Source organism: Rhinoderma darwinii, chromosome 3, assembly GCF_050947455.1.
Source record: "Rhinoderma darwinii isolate aRhiDar2 chromosome 3, aRhiDar2.hap1, whole genome shotgun sequence".
In the NCBI taxonomy this organism is placed as follows: domain Eukaryota; kingdom Metazoa; phylum Chordata; class Amphibia; order Anura; family Rhinodermatidae; genus Rhinoderma; species Rhinoderma darwinii.
In genome coordinates, this window is record NC_134689.1 from 151,753,005 (window position 1) to 151,768,222 (window position 15,218).

The 15,218-nt window shown below is 41.8% G+C and overlaps 1 protein-coding gene across 1 annotated transcript in view; it reads right to left on the bottom strand.

The window, feature by feature from the left end:
- The window catches only part of HMGA2 (high mobility group AT-hook 2), a 284,522-nt gene that overhangs the window by 223,431 nt on the left and 45,873 nt on the right, over positions 1-15,218 (bottom strand). Inside the window, exon 3 of the mRNA XM_075860115.1 lies at positions 9,002-9,052. Within this exon, the coding sequence (XP_075716230.1) occupies positions 9,002-9,052 (51 nt within the window). The remainder of the gene's footprint in view (positions 1-9,001; positions 9,053-15,218) is intronic.

Consider the following 15,218-nt stretch of genomic DNA (forward strand, 5'->3'; position numbering starts at 1 on the left):
TGGGGGACGGGACGGTCATACCCCTACTAATTAGACACTGGTGGCGTACCCTAGCAATATTCCACCAATATCTATTCTAAGATAAAACCCACGAAGCTCAAGGAAAGCTGCCCAATCATAGAGCAAATTTTGTGGCTTTCATTACCAAGCACAAAGTCAAGCGTCAGATGGAGTGGTATAAAGCACGCCGCCATTGGACTCTTGAGCAGTGGAAAAGTATTCTGTGGAGTGACGAATCACCCTTCTGTATCTTGCAGTCTGATGGATCAGTTTGGGTATGGCAAATGCCAGGAAAACATTACCTGTATGACTGCATTATGCCAACTGTAAAGTTTGTTAGAGGAGGGATAATGCTATGGGGCTGTTGTCCAGGGGTTGGCCTAGGCACCTTAGTGCTAGTGAAGGGAAATCTTAAAAGGGTAACTAAACTTTCAACATACTATAGTGACATCAGAAGTTCAAGCACAGACACCCCCACCAATCGCTAAAACGAAGCAACGTAAGTGTTCGTGTGAGCGCTGAGCCGCTTCGTTTCTGTTCGGCTTTTTTTTTCGGAAACCCGATGTAGCGGATTACGGGCTCATAGATTTTCTATTAAATCCGTACACCGCATCACGGATTTCCAGAAAAAGCCGAACAGAAACTAAGCGGCTCAGCGCTCGCACAAGCATTTCAGCAGCTTAGTTTTAGCGATTGGTGGGGATCTCCATACTCGGACCCCCATCAATCAAAACTTCTGACATGTCACTATGACATGTCAGAAGTTTGTTGAACATTTAGTTCCCCTTTAATGCTGCAGCATACCAAGACATTTTAGACAAATGTATGATTCCAACTTTGCGGGAACAGTTTGGGAAAGGCCCTTTTCTGTTCCAGCATGACTGTGCCCCAGTGCATAAAGCAAGATCCTTAAAGGTATGGTTGGTTGGGTGAGTTTCGTGTGGAAGGCCTGCACAGGGCCCTGACCTAAACCTTTGGGATGAGCTAAAACAGAGATTGTGAGCCAGGCCCTCCTGTCCAACATCAGGGTCTCATCTCACAAATGCTCTTGTGGATGAATGGGGACACACACACACACGAAAATTTTATAGAACGCCTTCCCAGAAGAGCAGAATTTTATTTAGCTGCAAAGGGGAAAGGGGGAGTGCAACTCCATACTAATGTAGTTCAATTAGTGTAATGTGTAGGTACCCCAGTATTTTTGTCCAATATATATATAAATAATTTTTTCCATTTAAAAAATTGGCAATATTTTATGACAATTTTTTTAATTAAATATTGCAACTCATCCAGTGTCTAGGCCTAGAGTCTAAAAGTGACAGAGCCGAGATCAGTTCCTTATAGCAACAGTCTATCATTTATTTGGGTTTCCTTGTACATAAAGTTTTGATCTGTACACCTAACTTCTATAGAAAAATGCAGTGTGCAAAGCTTGGGAAAGTACAGCCCTGCTGCTCCATGTCAGCATTCCACCCCCTCTGCCTTTCCCAAGGTCTCAGGCAGAAAACCCTATTTTGTTCTTATCAGTTCAAACAAGAACAATGAATTCCTCTAACCCATAAGAATGTGACAAGGTGCCAACAAAGCCAACTAGGAAGGTGATGTATGGTGTATATGTATATGGTATAATATGTATATGTATATGGTATAATATCTTTCCTACATTTTGTAAACAATGTGCATTCGTTGCTTGAAGCAGGCATGTAGCCTCTAGGTCAGTGGTTCCCAAACTTTGAGGCCGGGACCCACTTTTGACTGAGACTTTTGTTTCGGACCCTCCACTACCGTACTTAGTCCATTTCGTCTGATGTATGTCAACATCATTTGTAGTAAATTTAGCCTAAGCAGCGTTATCATTAGAGGGAAAATGGATTTAACGACAGATGACAGCTCTAATGTACTGCTGGACGCATAGATAAATCAACATTATACACTATTCATAAAAGGCCCTGTCACTCTCTGGTCTTTGGGGGAAGGTCTTCACCCCTGGCTGGAAACAATATTTCCGTATTTTTCGGACTATAAGACGCAGTTTTTAGCAAAAATAAATCTTGCTAAAAAGCCCCTGCGTCTTATAGTCCACAGTTTAGGGACCCGGCATCGCCATACCCCATGACCGCGTCATTACTTAACCCCTTCCCGACCCATGACGTGCCGGCACATCATGAAGCTGGAGGGGGTGATGTATGGAGCGGGCTCACGCGCTGACCCCGCTCCATACACTGCAGGTGTCAGCTTCTGACACGCTGCTATAACGGCCAGGAGCAGCAATTTCGCTGTTCCTGGCAGTTTAAAGGGCTTGTGCCATAAAACACATGTATCCCCTATCCACAGGATAGGGGATGCATGTGTGATCGATAAGGAGAACGGGGACCGAAAGTTGTGCATGAGAAGCTGTGACTTCCGCGTTCTGTGTCCGGCAGCTCCTTAGAGATCAATGGGATTCTTCTGCGCATGCGCGAGCGGCTCTCCATTGATCTCTATGGAGCTACGGAACGGATTAGCCGGACACAGAACCCAGAAGTTATGGCCTCTCATGTAGTACTTTGGGTGGTTCCCTGTTCTCCTTATCGCTGGGGGTCCCAGCGGTTGGACCCCCCCTCCGCGATCTCACATGTAGCCCCTATCCTGTGGATAGGGGATAAATGTGTTTTATGGCAAACCCCTTTAACTAGTTAAATGCCGTGGTCAATAGCGACCGCGGCATTAATAGGGGTTTTTCTACGAAGGACATTTATAACATATCCACAGGATATGTCATAAATGTCAGATAGATGCAGATCCCACTTCTGGGACCCGCACCTATCTCTAGAACGGGGCCCCCTAAATTCTGTTCCAGCTTTCTGTGCTCTCCCAGCCACTTGATTACATGTGGAGTTACTGAAACAGCGTAACTCACTGAGCTACGCTGTTTCCGTAAATCCCATAGAACTGAACAGTAGTTACGGAAACAGCGTAGCTCGCATGCTACGCTGCTTCCGTAACTGCCATTCACCACTATGGGAGTTAGGGAAACAGCGTAGTTACGCTGTTTCAGTAACTCTACATGTAACCAAGTGGCCGCTGGTTCAAGTCCCCTAGGGGAACTAATAAAATGTGTTTTCAGGAGCGTAAAAAAATAATAATATTAAAAGTTCAAAAAAATACCTTTTCCCATTTTTCCCCAAGCACAATGTAAAAAAATAAAATAATTTGGTATCTTTGTGTGCGTAAAAGTCTGATCTATTACAATATACCATTATTTAACTCGCATGAGGAGTTTAAAAATTGAAAACATCAAAATAGTTTTTTGGTCACCTTAGTGCTTAAAATATGAAATAAAAAAAAGTGATAAAAAAAATCATATGTACCAAAAAATGGTGCCAATAAGACTACAGCTCGCCCCGCAAAACAATAAGCCCTCACACCGCTCAATCGATGAAAAAAATTATAAAAAAATTTGACTCTCAGAATGTGGTGAAACAGAATAAATTATTTTTTAACAAATAATTTTTTTCCTATTTTCTGTTGTCTAAAACCTGGGTGCGTCTTATGGTCAGGTGCGTCTTTTAGTCTGAAAAATACGGTAGTTTATTGACATTTCTGTCAATTAACTTGCATTGAGACCCCACCAATCGCTAAAACAATCTGGCAGAAGCGCTCAGGTGAGTGCTGTGCCACTTTGTTTCTGATCGTCTTTCCTCTGATAGCCGAGCAAGCGGTGTACAGGCTCAATAGAAAGTCTGAGTCCGTACACCGCTCCGCGGAAAGACTATCCGAGCACTACTGCCATTTTGTTTTAGCAATCGGTAGGGGTCTCAGTGCTCGGACCCCCATCGATCAAAACTTCTAACATATCACTATGACGCGCCAAATGTTTTTCAAAAGTTCACTTACCCCTTGGGGACTGAATTTGCTTAGGGGTTTGGTTTGGGGTATAAAACAATTTAGGGTGTTTAGTTTATTAATTTTTGTGTTGCTATAGACGCTGAAAATGGCTAGAGAATCGAGGGGCAAAAATTTCTCATCAGGAAACTGCAGTCATCAGGAGTAGTCACCATAGCGGTCTGTGTCAGATGGAGAAGAGAATAAAAGAGAACGACTCCCATCAGAGAAGAAATCACTTGTCAGTCATTGTATTTATAGATCTGTCCCCACTCCTGACATGTCTGCTACAGGAAATCCTTGTATTCTATAAAAAGTCTTTGTGTACCCAGGACTAATAGACAAATGTGAGTTACCATTTCCATTGTCAAGAGGATGTGTGATACACAGTGTAATACTGTCAGCGATGGTTGGAGACTGTTAGTATGTAGGGACACAGCCCTTTGACAAGGGGAATCGTAACACTCATTTGTCAATGCTCACACAGACAGGTGGTGTAATATATAATATCGATAATATAGACACGGTGGTGCAGGGCGGTGGTGGAGAAGGGGGGGGGCAAGCTTGCGGAACAACTCAGGGCCTATAGTCTACTTAATCTACCACTGCATATACTGTACATACTTTTCAGTAGGCCAAAATTTCGGTATTAAAAATCATTTTTGAAATTTAGCTTATTTAAATATTCTAAATTTTCTAATAGACTAAATTTGGGGTTTTCATTAACTGTTAGCCATAATCATCAACATTAAAAGTAAAAAATGCTGCAAATAGATCACTCTGAGTGTAATGAATCTATATAATACACGAGTTCCACTTTTTTAAATGAATTACTGAAATTAAATTGTATATATATATATATATATATATATATATATAATCATTTTTACAAAAGGAAGACTCAAAATTCTTACACTTTCAATGCAATTTCATAGATTTAGTGTCATGCCTTCATGGTGGTGGTGATGGGGTGGGAGAGTTTAATGGCAGCTCAAACAACTGGTTTTAGGTGACCTGACCTTGCTGTAGATCTTGCAAACAGACAACAGGAATGCTTTGAAGTTTTAATGATAAAACATAGTTTTTGCACAAAGATTTTTATCTTAGGTGCATACTTTATGAAGCTCAAATAAAATTACATTTCTGCTTATTTCTAACATTTACCCAACAAAAGAGGTAAACATATACATCACTGGTTTGCATCTAGTGTGTGTAACTGTTCATAATATAGTATTTTATATTAAATAACTAGCATTTGTGCAGAAAACATTAGAATCACACGCTTACATTTCTATAAAAAATTATTTATAAAAAAAAGTAACAAATGTATATATATACATATATATATATATATATATATATATATATATATATATAGAAACATTTTTTATAAAAATCAAGATACAAAAATAAACCTTCTAACTTTTTCAAGTACTCAGAGGAACTGCGCCACACTATTTCGGCGCTCTGATCGCATAGGTACTTCCACGGTTCACCTGCTGTACTACATAGCAGCTGTCCTACTCAGTCGATGGTGATCAGGGGTTTCTCTAATCTACATCTTTCAACTCCTTATATGCCGTAATCAAAGCGTTCGGTCTATGATGCCCTAAAAAACTACTCAGTACACAGGATAATGTACTTGCACGTATGTATAATGTTGAAATCAAAGCTGCTGGTTACTTTTAGCAATGTCAATTATATACTAGAAGATTTCTGCTGTGGTTATTTTGCATTAGACCAGGGGTCTCAAGGGGTCTCAAGCACGCGGCCCCTGGGACAGTCATCTGCGGCCCGCGGGCCACAGAGCCGCTAGTACAGACTCTGCTCCAGTACTCTGTGGAATTCCCTGACATCGCTGTCCATATATGGACAGTGTGTCAGGGTCTTCCCCAGAGCGGAGTCCCGAGCAGAGCGCTAGTATCGGCTCTGCTCCAGGACTCTGTAGAATTCCCTAACATCGCTGTCCTCATATTGACAGCGATGTCTGGGGCTTCCCCAGAGCCGGAGGTGCAGAGCGCTAGTATAGGCTCTGCTCTGGGACTCTGGGGAAGCCTCTGACATCGCTGTCCATAAATCGACAGTGATGTCAGGGGCTTCCCAAGAGCAGGAGTCCCAGTGATGTCAGCTGGAGTCCCTAGCACAGCTGAAGTCCCAGGAAGAGCCTACTAGCGCTCTGCCCGGGACTCCAGCTCTGGGGTTGCCCCTGACATCTATGTCCATATATGGACAGTGATGTCAGGAGCAGAGCTGGGAATCCCAGGCAGGGTGCTAGAAGTGGCTCTGCTCCGGGACCCCAGCTCTGGGCAAGCCCCTGACATCACTATTGCCTTGCAGGTCTGGGGTCCTGGGTTCAAATCCAACCAAGGACAACATCTGCATGGAGTTTGTATGTTCTCCCTGTGTTTGCGTGGGTTTCCTCCCACACCCCAAAAAAACATACCAATAGGGAATTTAGATTGTGAGCCCCAATGGGGACAGTAAAAGATGACCTACCTCTGTACAGCGCTCCGTTGGCGCTATATAAGTAACTGAAATAAATAATAAATAAGGTACGGATGACAGTCTAACCCCCCCTTCCTACTTGGTAACTGGTGCTGCCCACGCTACCCCTGTATTTGCAGCAGTAATGTCCCAAACCCGCTATGAAGCCCTAATGCGTTTCATGCATTTCAGCGAAAATTCGCAAGCTCCCCCAAAGAGTGACCCAAACTAAGATCCCATAGAAAATGTAAAAAAAAAAAAAAGAAAGAAATGTAAAGAGTTCATTTTTATTCTTACACCCCTCACCAAAATTGTATCTTATTGTTTCTTTTCACTGTTACTATAACTATATCCTGGAAGACAAAACTGCTATTTCCCTCCATAATACTGTGCGTGGGCCAGCACTCTGTGAACAGCCAGCATCTTTAGCCATGTCCTTTTGTGGCTTACCCTCCTTGTGGAGGGTGTCAATGAATGTCTTCTGGACAACTGTCAAGTCAGCAGTCTTCCCCATGATTGTGTAGCCTACTGAACCAGACTGTTGGACCATTTAAAGGCTTATGAAACCTTTGCAGGTGTTTTGTGTTGATTCTACAATCTTCAACTTTTACCCAATATTCAAATTTTCTGAGAGACTGAATTTTGGGTTTTCATTAATTGTTAGGGTATGTTCACACGCAGTGAGCAAAAACATCTGAAAATCCGGAGCTGTTTTCAGGCGAAAACAGCTCCTGATTTTCAAACGTTTCTTTTTACAACTCGCGTTTTTCACTGCGTTTTTGGAGCCGTTTTTCAATGGAGTCAATGAAAAACGCCTGCAAAAATGTCCCAAGAAGTGTCCTGCACTTCTTTTGACAAGCCGTCATTTTACGCGCCGTATTTTGACAGCGACGCGAAAATGAAGGCTCGTGGGAACAGAACATCGTAATTCCCATTGAAAGCAATGGGCAAATGTTTGTAGGTGTATTAGGGGCATTTTTTCAGGCGTAATTCGAGGCGTAAAATGCACGAATTATGTCTGAAACCACTGCGTGTGAACATACCCTTAGCCATAATCATCAACATTAAAAGAAACAACACGTTGCGTCAATTCTTCGGTACGTAACACCGCGCCGAAAACAAGCCACATGTTCCCATAATCAATAGGAGTCCTAATTACGCGACAAAAAATGTGCCATGGCCGCACAAAACACACGATGAAAACGCATCAAACGCACCTGTATTTTTAAAAACAGCTTAACAAGAAACACCAGCGTATTTGACACGTTTACAGGTCGGGTTTTTTAGCGTCGTGTGAATAAAGCTTTAAGGTGTGATCTGAGATTTTTAAAAATGATGCAAATAAGACAGCGCTGCAATTACAAACAGCAAAGAAACTTATGCAAACAATGAAGAGGCTGCAGTTACTCCAAACATCTGCCGCTTTAACCCCTTAATGGCCGACCTATTTTAGACCTTAAAGAGGCTCTGTCACCACATTATAAGTGCCCTATCTCCTACATAAGGAGGCGCTATAATGTAGGTGACAGCAGTGCTTTTTATTAAAAAAAACGATCTATTTTCACCACGTTATTAGCAATTTTAGCTTTATGCTAATGAGTTTCTCAATGGACAACTGGGCGTGTTTTACTATTGACCAAGTGGGCGTTGTACAGAGGAGTGTATGACGCTGACCAATCAGCGTCATGCACTTCTCTCCATTCATTTAGTCAGCGCATAGGGATCCTTTTAGATCAGTATGTGCTGTCTTATACGAACACATTAACGATACTGAAGTGTTTAGACAGTGAATAGACATTCCACGGGATGTCTATTTACAATCTCTGCACTTCGTTAATGTTTCTGTGGTAGTTACAGAAGAGCAAGCGTAATCCCGCGAGATTACGCTGTAAATGACAGGTTACAACGAGATTACGCTTGCTCTGCTGTAACTACCACAGAAACATTAACGAAGTGCAGAGATTAGTTTTTATGGTGCGTATTTTGGTGTGTTTTTCTTTAAAACTAGACAGATACAATTCGCAAGTGGGAACGCTAAATAAATTGACATGCTGCGGATTTTAAAATACGCACCGCAGGCCAATTTATGTGCAGAAAAAATCTGCACCCTGTATATGAAATTTCTTGAAATCTAATTTACTTTGCTTACGCTGAGGAATTGCCGCATAAAAATACGCTTGGCAAATCCGCAACGTATGCATTCAGCCTTAGGCCCTTTGCACACTGCCGTAGCCGTGTTTACGGTCCGTGATTACGGTACGGATGGGTCGCGGACTGTCACCTGCAAATGCGGGCCATGCTCACATTAAAAAGTATAGGAGCACGGTCCGTAAAAATAAAAAAATGACACGTCCTATTTTTGCGGGTCATTTCTACGGCCCAGACACTTACGCGTTAATATACGGGAAGGTGTCTGTGGCCCATGGATCAGTATTTTTATCTGCAATTACGGATCCGTAATTGCGGATAAAAATTACGGTCGTGTGCATGAGGCCTCCGTGTTCTGCCAGAGGACTTAAAACTGGCTATACACATTAGATAGCGGTTAGATGAATGAGCATTCAACTGACAGCCATTTCCCCCAACCTCCCCATAAACATGCACGCTTGGCCATACACAAATAGACATACAGAGTAAATCATTTGATTCTTACCCATTTTCTGGGACGTCCCCTTGGACGTTTTTCACCACTGCCTTCTTCTTTCTTTAAAGGATAAAAGAAAATATATAAATATTTATAGATACATGAGACTAAACAATATTTTAAATAGAATACTACAAAAAAAAGAAAAAGCATCAATTTTCATTTCTCTCTGTGAAGTTAATTAACACAATTTGGACTAACAATAGTATTTCTGTATAAAAAAAACAAAACACAAACATTGAAACAAAATATATGCTTACAGTATTTTTTTTAACCCCTTAGCAACATATGATATAACTGTACATTATGGTCGCCAAGGGTATGGAGCGTGCACACGGGCAGAGCCTGCTCCATACTCATAGGGTGCAGGTTGTATGTTACACTTCACTGTAACGCCCGGGATCGCAGATAATTCAGACCCTGGCTGTATAACCAATTAGATGCCATGCTCAATAGCCACCGCAGCATCTCAGCAGTTAAAAAAAGGGGATGCCCCCCTGTCACCCCCCCCCCCCCCCCCCGGCAACGCAACCATGGGTGTTGAAGCTTGTCATGGCAGTCTCGGGACATAATGTAGACAGGGCTTAATAGGAGCTAGTAAAAATTACAATATACTGAAATACACAGTGTATTGCACCAGCGATCAAACAATCCTTAGGGGAACAAAAAAAAACAACCAGCCAGAATTGCTGATTTTTGGTAATCTTTCCTCTTAAACAAAATGGAATAGAAAGTGATCAAAAACCCAAAAGACAATGGAGGAATCTATGTTTTTCACCCCACAAAATGTTTTTTTGCAATTTCTCAGTAAATGGTGCCATTAAAAACTAGAACTCGTCCCGCAAAAAACAAGCCGTCATACGGCAACTTTGACGGCAAAATAAGAGTTACGGCTTCTGGAATGCAGGGAGGTAACAAGTGAAAAATGTAAATGGTAGCGGCGCCAGGGGTAAAAAAAAATGGTGTAAGCAAGCCTTGGGTCCATAGTAGAAATAATAACCCATGGCTACTTTGTGGATTTAAGTCAATAAAGATTAGTAGATTTGTTGACATGCAATATGCTTGACGTAAATAATAATTTAAAAAAACACAAGAAGAACCTAAAAGGAAATAAAAGCAGAATTATTGTTGTGACGAAAAACCTATGAGCAAAACCCATTCAAACATGGCTTTAGAAAAATTATGACAGTCAGTTGCAGCTTAGGACCTGTTCACACAGAGTATTTTGACGAGCTTTTTGGAGCAGAAACCGCTCCGCAAAACTCGTCAAAAACCGGCCGAAAATGCCTCCCATTGATTTCAATAGGAGGCGGGGGCGGTTTTCTCCCGCGAGCGGTAAAACTGCCCCGCGGGAGAAAGAAGGGACATGCCCTATCTTCGCGCGTTTACGCCTCTGACCTCCCATTCACATCAATGGGAGGCAAAGAGAGCGTATTTCGCAGAGTTTTTTGCCCGCAGCACTCAATGGCCGTGGGCAAAAAACGCAGCGAAAATCGCAGCAAACAACTTGCAGGAAGGAAAAAATCTGCATCAAAATCCCAAACTGAATTTTGAGGCAGAATTTTCCTCCTGCAAAAAACTCTGTGTGAACGAGGCCTTAGGTCTTTTCTCTAAACTTTTGGAAAAATTCTGAAAGAGAGCGAAACATATTCCTACACGGTGTGTGAACAGGTTAGATTATCACAGTGTATGGTTTTGGGGGGGGGGGAAAAACTGGTGTGAAACAAGCCTTATTCCAGTATACATCAAGTTCAATGCAGCTTTAAGTGCAATCACAAGTGCGTTTTTTTGCCACTTGAAAATTGCACTAATAGAAGCGAAAGCTGACCTATTTTAGATTTATGCTAATGACTTTCTTAATAGACAACAGGGCGTGTTTTACTTTTTGACCAAGTGGGCATTGTAATGAGAAGTGTATTAGGCTGACCAATCAGCGTCATACACTTCTCTCCATTCATTTATTCAGCACATCGTGATCTAGCTAGATCATGATGTGCTGTCTCATACTCACACATTAACGTTACTGAAGTGTCTTGAGAGTTAATAGACATCGCTTCCAGCCAGGACGCGATGTCTATCCACAATCCCGACACTTCGGTAACGTTTGTGTGGGACTTACAGCACAACAAGCGTAATCTCTCTAGATCACGCTGTAAGCTGTCATTTAGCTCCCGTCTATTCAAGTGTGTCACAATAAAAATTGTTTCCATTTTATAAAGAATTTTGCTGTTGCTTCATCCTTATGCCTTTCCGTTTCCAGTTTTTCCAGCCTAAGAAGTTTTGTTAGTTGTGTAATTAAATCAGCCATCGATGTAGAAAAAAACCCAGAAATTTTGCCACTCTTATTTACGTCCTAAATCTACGACATTTACCGTGTGGTATAAATAACACAAACTTTATTCAGCGGGTTGTTGCAATTGTAACGATACCAAATTTGTATAAATTTTGTATGTTTTACTACTTTTACACAGTAAAAACACTTTTTTTTCAAAATTATTTGTTTTTGTGTCTCCATATTTGAAGAGCAATAACTTTTTTATTTTTATGACTATGCAGTTTTAGGAGGTTTTTTTTTTTGCCGGACAACTTGTAGTTTTTATTGGTACCATTTTGCAGTAGATGTGACTTTTTGATCACTTTTATCAAAAAAATTCTAACGCAGGATTCACAGAAAACAGCAATTTTTTCATTGTTTTTTATATTTTTTTTTACGGCGTTCCTCGTGCGGGTTAAATAATGTAATAGCTTTATAGTCGGGGTCGTTACGGACGCGTCGATACAAAATATGTGCAACTTTTTTACTTTATTTTGGGTTTTTTTTAATAGTAAAGCATTTTGTAAGGGGAAAAAGTGGGTTTTTCATTTTTTTTCCACATTTTTTTCTTAACTTTATTAAACAGTTTTTTTTTTTTTACTTTTTACTAGTCCTACTAGAGGACTTTAATATGTGATCGTCCGATCTCTTTTAAAATACACTGCAATACTTTTGTATTCCAGTGTATTACTACTGCCTGTCCATTCACTACATGCAGACCTGGGGGCCTTTATTAGGCCCCCGGCTGCCATCGGAGACACAGACACTTGGCGATCTCATCGCCGGGTTTCAGTGGGATGAGAGGCAGCTCCCTCCCTCTCTCCATAACAAGTCAGATGTGGCGCTCGCTATTGAGCGCCGCTTCTGAGGGGTTAAACGGGTGAGATCGATACTTATAAATCGATCTCACCCGTTCGAGCAGGGATGCCCCCAGCCCTCAGCTACCTCTGGTAGCTGAGAGCAGGGAGATTTAACGGCTCCCTGCTCTGTTTATTTATTCTGATGCAGCGCCGTGAAAAGGCGTATGCATCAGAATAAAGCCCATAAGTGGTCGCCGTGAAAAGGCGTATTAGCGGTCACTAACGGGTTCATGATAACATCAGCTATATCCGAATCGCCAGTCACCCTTTTCCAGGCCTTATAACATTCTTTCGGCTTTATTTTTTTTACCTCTTTCTGGATTTTCTGGCTGCCATTTTTGCCCGCGGTCCTTGCATTAGCTTCAATGTCCGTGGTCAAAAAACGCTGCAAAACCCGCAGGCCGTTCAATATCTGCCTCAAAATTCCGGAAGGAATTTTGAGGCACGTTTTTTCTGCCTGCAAAAAAACTCAGTGTGAACAGGGTCTACGATTTCTGCTTCTCTAGGATCAACTCATGATTTTGCCCCAAAAAAAATGTATACTAGGAACTTAAAAAAAAAAAAAAGTGGAGTTTTAGAATCAATTAAAACTACCGTCTTTATTTTGTGGAAGAAACCAACCTACATGTATAAAGAGGTTTTCCGGGACTATCCTATCAAAGTTGTGGAAAACCCCTTAAAGGGGTTGTCCGAGATAAATTTTTATTTAAAAGTTAAACACACAATACACACATTAAATATTCCCTAATATACTTACCTGTGCAATCTTGCTTCTGTTCTCCGTTCTGGCAGCTCTTTTCTTCCGATCACCTGTCTTCTGACGTCACGTTTTCTTCCTCCTCCACTGTCGTGTCGTGTCCCGATCACATGGTCTCGCCCCAGCGAGACCTCGGATGGGACACGACACGTCACTGGAGACGTGTCGTTTCTGCGGGTGCCCGCCCAGCCTATGCAGCTTTTTTTCACTGTGAGCGCGCCTATGCGTGTTCACAGTGAAAAAAGTGAAGAGGGACGGCACCTGCGGGAATGTCGGGTCTCCGGCTGTCAGTGACTGCCGGGGACCTGGAGGAGAAGATAGAAGCAGCTTTCGCTGCTTCTGTCTTCTCCGATGTCTTTTTACACAGCGTTCAATGAACGCTGTGTATAGGAATAGAGACAGCAGCAGCGGCGCTGTCTCTATTCTTCCCGGTGATCATGTGACGGGTCACATGATCGCCGGGTGCCGTTAGTGGCAGGCTGCTGCTGGGTCTAATCAGACCCAGCACAGCCCTATTAGTGACAATCGTCACTATGAGAGGGCTGATTTCCCCTGTAACTGGGGCTGCTGTGCAGCTCCAGTTACAGTGGAAAAGATGGTGTAAAAAAAAAATATAAAGTTCCCCAAAGGTCTTTTTTGACCTTTGAGGGACAGACAATAATAATAAAAAAATAGTAAAGTACAAAAAAAAATTAAATAATAAATACACATAAAATACCCCCCCAAAAAAATACCGTTCCCCCTGTCAATCATTGTTGTAACGCTAGCGCTGACCCAATTACCCTAATATAGACATGTAATATATAGAAATTTACGGTAGACAATGACGATTACAAATAAAAGGTCTATTTTAGGGTAAAACTATGTTATTACCAAAAAAAATAGCTGAAACGTAAAAAAGCTTATTTTTTTACTATTATTTTCAAACTTTATGAATGAAAATTCTAAAATGGCAAAAATGGTGTGTATAAAAACGATAAAAAAATAAACCTGCATTGTCTACGGAAAAAACGCCGCAATAATAACGTCGTTAGCGCAACAAATAAAAAAGTTATAGCCGTTTAACTAACACGTGCTAAAAATGGCTAAACGGTGCCCCGTCCTGAACTAGATAAGATCTTCTGGGGTCCTGTATCTAAGCCTACATTGTTAGGCTTAGATACAGGGTCTAACAAACCGTGTCACACATGGAGCTTGTATCTAAGCCTAACACAATGTAGGCTTAGATACAGGACCCCAGATGACATTCTTTTTATTCCTGTATAAGGGTATGTTCACACGGCCTATTTACGGACGTAATTCGGGCGTATTAACCCCCGAATTACGTCCGAAATTACGGCTTGAAATCGTTGGCAAACATCTGCCCATTGAAAGCAATGGGCTGACGTTTGTCTGTTCACACGAGGCGTATATTTACGCGTCGCTGTCAAAAGACGGCGCGTAAATAGACGCCCGCGCCAAAGAAGTGTCATGTCACTTCTTCAGACGTAAATGGAGCCGTTTTCCATGGACTACATGGAAAACCAGCTACAGTTACGTCCGTAATGGACGCGGCGTTCAAGCGCCTGCACATGCCGTTACGGCTGAAACGACAGGGCTGTTTTCTCCTAAAAACAGCCCCGTAATTTCGGCCGTTACGGACGCTGCCGTGTGAACATACCCTAAGATTAGTGTTTTGGGGCCCTGTGTCTAAGCCTAACATGTGGTATTCTTAGATACATGGCCCATGTGTGACACTGTCTGCTTGGGTAATGTTACTAAGGCTACCTTGTGGTAGGCTTAGATACATGGTCTAACAGTATCACACATGAGCAGTGTATCTAAGCATCCCTCTTTTTTTTTTTTCTTAGCTATTAGGTGTTTTTTACAGGTTGGGTCCTCGGTACTACATCAAGTTCAAGGACTACTTCAATGACACCTTTTTTATTTTTAATAAAATCGTTAACCAGTGTTGTGTGTTATTTTATTACAATATTTTTTCTAAGTCCTTCTCATTTATTTAAAAATTTATTATTAGTTCATTATTAATGGCCACTGTCTAACAGCGTCCATTAGTAAGGCTTCATGCACACTAGCGTGTGTATTTTCCGCGCGTGAAAAACTTGCGTCAATCCCATCCGTGTGTTTGCGTTAGGGCGGATTAACACGAACGTGCTATACGTCCGTGCAACCCACGTGGTATTCATGCGGGTCGCACAGACCTATGCAAGTCTATAGGGCAGTGCAGACAGTCCGTGAGTTTTACGCAGCGTGAGTCCGCTGCGTAAACTCGCGACATGTTCTATATTTCTGCGT